Raw genomic sequence first — 8270 nt, forward strand, 5'->3', positions numbered from 1 at the left:
TGCATCTGTCCTGTTTCTGCATATTCAATACCTAGTTCAAGGGTTCTCACACAGCAGATGCTGAGCAGACAAGGGATGAATCAATAATGTTAGCATATTGTTCAATAATAAACACATCATGTTTTTACAAATTTATAACTTATGAATAATTCTTCACATACATCATCCTATCTGATATACAATCATCTAGGGCTAAGAGGTAAATTATCATCTTCTATTAATAACAAGCAGCCTCTGCTAGAGGGACTATTTCGAGGCAGATATTCCTTCCAAACACAAATAAATGCTTTTCTTCCACATGCCAGCCCTTAAAAGGAACACATTCCTCCATCTTTTCTTCTCCAGCCAGTAAGTCCTTTGAACTTTCAGGTGTTCCTCACAGGACAAGTTTTCAATTTTTAATCAGTGGGGGAGGGGCAATTCACCCTGCTGAACTGTTCTGCACTCCTGTAAGACATTTATCAATCCTTGCCTGTAGGGTACTACGTGCCAGCAACAACTCAACCACTGTAATCATTTAAATAATCCCATACATTTTCAAACACTGCCCTCTCTCCTTAGGTGGGGGCAGTGCTGCCAACACTTCACAACCACTGCCTTATGCTGTTTAATCCACCATCTTCTTTTGTTTGTTTTTGAGATGGAGTCTTGCTCTGTCGCCTGGGCTGGAGTGCACTGGCGTGATCTCTGCTCACTGCAACCTCTGCCTCCCAGGTTTAAGCAATTCTTTTGCCTCAGCCCCTTGAATTACAGGTGTGTGCCACGATGCCCGGCTAATTTTTATATTTTTAGTAGAGACAGGGTTTCGCCATTTTGGCCAGGCTGGTCTCGATCTCCCGACCTCACGTGATCCAGCCGCCTAGGCCTCCCAAAGTGCTGGGATTACAGATGTGAGCCATCACACCTGGTCTAATCCACCATCTTTTATAGTAGCATTGTTTGGTACAGTAGCCACTAGCCCCATGTGACTATTCAAATACAACTAAAAATTCAATTTCTCAGTCTCACTATAGCCACATTTCAAGAGCTCAATAGCCACTTGTGACCAGTGGCTACCATATGGACAGTGAAGACAGAAAATTTATCCAAACCACAGAAAATTCTACTGAATAGCACTGTATCTAGAATCTAGACAAGGCTTTAACCGTTTACTAGATTTCAGTTCTTCATATTAGCTTAATCACTTAGTATTTCTGTACCTTGAGTACATGGAGAAAAAACAAAATTACAAGGTTACAGAGCTACTGGTTGTTGTTATTTAATAGGCTAATAAAGAAGCACTATTAAGCGTTATAAAATATATTTTAATAATTTTATTTCACTAAAATGTGTTTCCTTTACAAAGCTATGTATTTTATTTTATTTTCTCAGAAGGGATCTTAGGCTTCTCTAGACTGAAAAAGGACTCCACAGCATAAAACAAGTTATAAACCTCTGTAAGATGCCAGATAAATATTTTTCACTCTGTGGGCCATAGGGTCTTTGACGAAACTTCTCAACTTTGCTACTGCAGTGCAAAAGCACACACAAATAATGAGTAGCTGAAAGACTGTGATTGTGTTTTACTAAAACCTTGTTTACAAAAATAGGTAGTGGGCCAGATTTGCCACCCCTGAACTAGACTGATCTAAGACACAAAAACATTCATGTCACCTGTATCAAATTTTCAGTGGTTCCCTAAGCCCTATATCATCTGACTCCAACTTGTCCTTCCTGTTTTCTTCTTTTCCTTAAATTCCCAAATACTTTCAGCCAAACAGAGCTATTTTTAGCTTCCTGCACATATCACATACCTTCCCTAGAGTTTCAGATATGCTACATCCTATACCTGAAACATCCTCCCTGAGAAATTCTTACCATCCTTTAGGTATCAGTATCAATCACCCAGCATAGCACAGTGGTTAAGAAGAATACAGGCTCTAGAACAGACTGGGTTTGAATCCTAGCCCTGCTACTTATAAGCTGTCTGACCTGTGCATGTTAAACTGTAATAAAAATGAGCAGTCAATTTTGGCACTCTGACAATCATCCTTAATGACCTACTTGCCCCATACGTCACCAGAGTTTTTAATATGTTATTAATAACTATATCAAAAGCACTATATTAAAAATAAAATTCTTAACCAAAATCATACAAATTACTAACCTGTTGATGAAAGTTCTTTTTCTCCAAGAGAGCTAGAGCTGTCAGAAGACAAACCCTGATCTTCCTTACTTTCTGAGGAGTGATGTATTTCATCCTCTTCATCTGTGGACACATCAAGGACTCTGGAGTCTAATAGGACATTAAAAAAATATAACAAAAAAGAGTCAAAATAATGTAATTAATAATTGAAATTCTGAACAACACATGGCATATGTATAATATGGTGTTTTAATCCTACTCCACATATTAAAGTAGACATATTGTTCTTCCTCCAACTTTGTCTTTCTTAAGCAACTGAATGATCTACTAAGTGTACAAAGACCCTATTTGTATTAACTAGGCATCTAATAATATATTTCCAAAAGGATGCAATGAGAAGAGGGAAGGAGGCATTAGAGAAAAAAAAGAGACAAAACTGAAGTAGTATTTAGAAAAGTAATGATTGTGAGTAAGTAGAAAAGAAAAATATTTAATGTATACTATGTACTAGGCACATTGAAACCTGTTTTACATGACTTATTTAATACTTGTAATTCTATAAAGTAAATACTATTTCTGATGAGTTCACTAAGGATTGGGAGGATAGAGAACACCAACTCAGGAAATGGAGAAGCAGGGCTTTCAATCTAATCCCATCCAACTTCAGAATTTAGGCTCTCTTTATAGTATGCCACATTTCAGTGGCTGGTGGCAAGAAATACTGTAAGGAGCACTTTGGTCAAAACTAAACGATGGCCGGGCGCGGTGGCTCAAGCCTGTAATCCCAGCACTTTGGGAGGCCGAGGCGGGCGGATCACGAGGTCAGGAGATCGAGACCATCCTGGCTAACACGGTGAAACCCCGTCTCTACGAAAAATACAAGAAAATTAGCCGGGCGAGGTGGCGTGCGCCTGTAGTCCCAGCTACTCAGGAGGCTGAGGCAGGAGAATGGCGTGAACCCGGCGGGGCGGAGCTTGCAGTGAGCTGAGATCGCGCCACTGCACTCCAGCCTAGGGCACAGAGCAAGACTCCGTCTCAAAAAAAAAAAACCAAAAAACCAAAAAAACTAAACCATGGGTCTATCTTTTCAATGCATGATTTGGAAAGTCAAATAGTCTGTTAAATTCAATTAATCTGTTAAACAAAGATAACACCAAGATAAAACCCACAGGGGTGTTGTGAAAATTAAATGAACAAAATAAAAGAATTCTTGACATTACTGACAAGAAAGGGTTTGTTAACCCACAATAAATTTGCAATCTTTATAAGTAACCTTAAAACATAAGATTACACAGTACTCATTACTTTTAATTTTCTACCTTAGTTAAAAGACCTACATACAGTTCAAAAAAGGCTGGAGTAAAATCAAAACTTAAAACACTTAAAAAAAAATAGCTGCAGCTCACAGCTTTCTTAGATATTGCCATTTATGACAACCCATACCTGTTTCCAAAGTGGATTAACACCAAAGCAGTGGGTCTCAAAGCATGGTTTATCAATCCCTGGAGGTCCTTGAGACTCTTTCAGAGTCTATGAAATCAAAACTACTTTCATCACAATAACAACATGTTATTTATTCTTTTTACCATGTTGACATCTATATAATGAAGTAAAGGCAGTGGTGGGTAAAACTGCTAGATCCTCAGCATGAATGAATCAATTTGTAGTAGCGGTTATGGTATTTTTCACTACCTCACATTGGCAGAAAAAAGCCAGTTGCTCTTAATGAAGTAATTAAAAAATTGTTATTTTATTAAATTTTGACCCTTGAGTACACACGTTTAATTTTCTTTGTGACAAAATCAAAGTATTCATAAGACACTTTTGCTGCATCTTGAAATGCAATGGCTGCCTTAAGGAAAAGCATTTGTGCGACTGAGTTGCAAGCTGAACTAGACATTGTTTTTAAGAAGCACCACCATTTTACCTGAATGACTAACAAACTGGTTATTCAGACATGGCTATCTGACAAACATTTTCTCAAACTTGAGCCCAGTTTTGCCTATCACTTCCAAAATGAGAGATTTCAAGTGAAAATTGAGATTTTGGAAAACGTATATTCTCTACTGTGAACCTAACGGCTTTCCAATGCTTAGACTGATTAATTAGTGGTAATACTAACTGAGTTTTTTTGGTATTGTACAATAAAATGCTCCAACATTTGTAAGACCTGCAAACTCATCTAAAGAATACTTTCCAAATAATGCAAGATGTTACCAATCGTTCATGAGTAAAAGATCCAAAGTATAAAACAGAACAGAGTTTTAATGTAAGAGCACCCCAAATTTAATTTAATCATATGGTTTAAGATTCCATTTGGCAACTTTTTTTTTTTTTTTTTTTTGAGATAGAGTCTCACTCTGTCACCCAGGCTAGAGTGCAGTGGCATAATCTCAGCTCACTGCAACCTCAGCCTCCCGGGTTCAAGCGATTCTCCTGCCTCAGCCCCTCGAGTAGCTGGGATTACAGGCACCCACCACCATGCCCAGCTAAATTTGTATTTTTAGTAGAGATGGGGTTTCGCCATGTTGGCCAGGCTGGGCTCGAACTCCTGATCTCTTGATATGCCTGCCTCGGCCTCCCAAAGTGCTGGGCTTACAGATGTGAGCCACTGCGCCCTGCCCACAACTAACTTTTAAGAAGGGTTAGTTTATTACTTGTTGAGCTTTGTTATACTAAAGCATAACACTCTCAATGATCTAAAAAGGTTATTAAGTACTCGTCTTAACCATGTATCTGTCAGAGGCTGTATTTTCTTCAAATACTTCAACCAAACCAAAAGAGCACAACAGATTAAAAGCAGAAACAGCTATGAGAATTCAGCTGTCTTCTATTAATATTTTGCCAGACATTAAAGAGATCTGCAAATTGAAAACAATGCTACTCTTCCTTTTTTTGTGCAATATTTTTCACAAAAATCTTACTTATCCTTACATGTATTAGATTTTTTAAGTGAATTAATAAATTTTATTTTTAGTATGGTAAATACTGATAGGTATAACCTACTGAAGCAAAAGCTCTTTGGAATCCTTAATCATTTCTAACAGTCTAAAGGAGGTCCAAATCCCAAAAAGTTTGAGAAACACTATTCTAGAAGGCAAAAGAAAAAGCAACTCCTTACTTCAACGTTCATCTACAAAGTTTTACCAGAAAACAAATATAAAAGGTCATGAAAACTTTAGACAAATAGAAGGTCACAAGAAAGACCAAGAAATCACGAGGATCACAAACCTGGAGGACATTATGTTACCTGAAATAAGACAGGCAGAGAGAGACAAACACCACATGACCTCGCATATGTAATCTAAAAAAGTGGAAATCAGAAGTCACAGAAGCAGAGAGTCCAGCAGTGGTTAGCAGGGACTGGGATTGAGAGTGGTTGGGGAGATACTGGTCAAAGGGCACAACATTTTAATTAGACAAGACGAATTATATTTTACAACACGGTGACTAAAGTTAACAACAACGCATTGCATACTTGAAAATTACTGAGAGTAGATATTAAGTGTTCTCATCACAAAAAAAGTAAGTACCTAAGGCAATGCAAATGTTAATTAGCTCCATTTAGTCACTGTAGACACATTTCAAACATCATGTTGTATGCCATAAGTATATACAATTTTTACTTCTCAATAAATTAATAAAAATCACTTTAATGAGAATAAAAAATAGTAGGAAGATTTTGGATCTCAAGACTAACCAAAAACCGTATTCCTCATTAAGCTACAATTCAAACTCAGAGCAGCACATTTTATGTAAACAACTTTATGCTGCCTTACGAAAGAACTCAAAGGTACTTCAAAATGACACTATATTTAACAGCATTACTGGTACAATCTACAGTGACATGAATCTCTATCATGCTTCTTTGTGTTGTATATACTATTTTTAATAGTTGTTGCAAATAACTGGTGAAAAAAGAAAACAAGCAAAGGGGAATGTTCCAAAACCTAGATTCTTGTATTATTCTGGCTAAATGTTTTCAAGAAAGATAAGTTGGGCAAGTGTCTAAAAGGTACATATAACTTCGGCCTACTTAATAGTATTTGAAATTACTGAATTCTGTTGTGACAATTTAGGTTCTTCATAAACTTTGTGTTAGTTATAACTGGTGGAGTCATCTGATGGTGAAAACGAAGAGCCTCCCAACTGTATAGGATTGTTTTATCTCCCCCAAGGAGTCCAAAAGGTAGATGCAAGCAGCGGGCGAGTGCTCGAGCTGTTTTCTCGCTCACTACCTTCAGGACTTGGACTTAGCACGGCTGATGATCGGCAGCAAGTTACAGAACCCCCGGAGAAAGATCCAGAGACCCTGCGGCCCCTTCCCGCCCTGTGCCGTCACCTCCTTTCTTCCCCGCGTCACCCTGGACACCTGAGCCTTCGTCCGCGCGGGGAGCCGCTTCCTTGGCGCGCCGGGAGCTCGCCCAGACCCGGCCCCGGCCACGAGGGCCCCGAACCCGGTGAGGCCGTCCTGCCACCCGCGCGCGGCCTCCTCCAGAGGGCGGCCCTTCCTCCGCAGAACCTGGGGCCGCAACTTCTCTCGGGACCCCAGGCTCAGCAGGCGACTCCTCGGCGCCATCGCTGTCGCTGGAATCGGCAGCGCGCTGCCGAAAAGTCCTTTTCGGCCTGTGAGCCATGGCCGAGACCGAAGGGCCCGGAGCCCTATGACCCGGTGAACCCCAAGCCAGAGCTTCAGTGCCCGCCCCCAGCGCGCGCTCCCGCCTCTCCTGGTCGCCGAGTGCGCGCGCCCGTCCGCCAGCCTTCTACTACCCGCCTCTCTGTCTGCGCCTGCGTGCTTTGCCTTCTTGGCTGTGGTTGGCCGAATTCTGTTCTGGGGTCTGGGTCTGGAGAGGCAAAGCGTTACTTTTGCCAGTTTAGGTTGCATGGACTGACATCTAGAGATTTCCACGGCCTCTCTGGGCTGAGTCCCACGGAGAGCAGAACTCACGTGCTCTCCTTGTGAATTAGGCTTTATGCTCTCCGTCCTGGACTGGAGCCAGATCCGTTGTCTTTTATTTTCCGGAGAAAGAGCCCCCTCCAACCAAGATGTAAAACAAACGAAACGCCAGTAGTGTGAGGCTCGGGGTAGGAGGAGATGCCTCTGAGAGAAAAACAGTAAAGTCTGTACATAAACAATGCATACAGACTAGCAAAAATCAAACGACTACTCTCAGGCAACAGGACTTCACGAGAAGTCCTGGTTAGTCCTGGTTAAATGCTTTCACCCTTAAGGAAAGTATCTAAAAACAAAAAAAGGCTATTGTCTGAGGCAAATTTGTACTATATTCATTAAGCTCTGTCTACAGAAAGGAAGCCTGCACCATAAATTTTGAGTGATTGATCGTTTTGGTAAAACCTATTGTTATTTGGGTGCCTCTGACTGTCTACATCTAGAGCAATTCATCCAGTTCATTTAATTCATGTTGCTGCAGTTGGTTCCGTGCTCAACGACGTTTCTGCCTCTGCTTTAGAGAACAAAGCTTTCCAAGGGCTTCACAGAAGTGGATATTTAAAGGGATTAAATCTCCAGACTCTCAGCTTTGTTAAATGAAAACCTTAAACAAATTAAACAGAGTTTAATTGAACAAATCACACGCCCCCTAAACTAGAATAGGTTCAGAGAGGCTTTAAGCGTAGCCAGCCACCTAGTGGAAGATTTATGGATGGAAAAACAAAAGTGAGGTACAGAAAACAGAACTAAATATGTGTTAGAAGGATTCTGTACTTCTATATCTGAGTCCTCGTGGAGGAACGTTAACCTAACTTAACAGTGTGAATTCCAAAATTTTGAGACAGTTCTCAACTAATTTAGAAAGTTTATTTTGCCAAGGTTAATGACACACGCCCGTGACACAGCCTCAGGAAGTCCTGATGACATGTGACCAAGGTAGTTGGGGCACAGCTTCGGTTTATACATTTTAGGGAGACATGAGACATCAATCAATATATGTCAGATGTACGTTGGTTCCGTCCAGAAAGGTGGGGACAACTTAAGCAGGGAGGGGGCTTCCAGGTCACAGGAAGGTGAGAGACAAATAATTGCATTATTTTGAATTTCTGATAAGCCTTTCCAAAGAAGACAATCAGAATATGCATCTATCTCAGTGAGCAGAGGGATGACTTTGAATAGATTGAGTGGCAGGTT

At 40.4% G+C, this 8270-nt stretch overlaps 1 protein-coding gene across 1 annotated transcript in view; it reads right to left on the reverse strand.

Moving 5' to 3' along the window:
- The window catches only part of GCFC2 (GC-rich sequence DNA-binding factor 2), a 50987-nt gene extending 43742 nt beyond the window's left edge, over window positions 1-7245 (reverse strand). The window contains exons 1-2 of the mRNA XM_025354238.1: window positions 6498-7245; window positions 2147-2275 (exon numbers count right to left, since the gene is read on the reverse strand). Coding sequence (XP_025210023.1) covers window positions 2147-2275; window positions 6498-6762 — 394 coding nt within the window. The 5' untranslated portion in view covers window positions 6763-7245. The remainder of the gene's footprint in view (window positions 1-2146; window positions 2276-6497) is intronic.
- Between the last annotated feature and the right edge of the window lie 1025 nt (window positions 7246-8270).

Source organism: Theropithecus gelada, chromosome 13, assembly GCF_003255815.1.
Source record: "Theropithecus gelada isolate Dixy chromosome 13, Tgel_1.0, whole genome shotgun sequence".
NCBI lineage: Eukaryota > Metazoa > Chordata > Mammalia > Primates > Cercopithecidae > Theropithecus > Theropithecus gelada.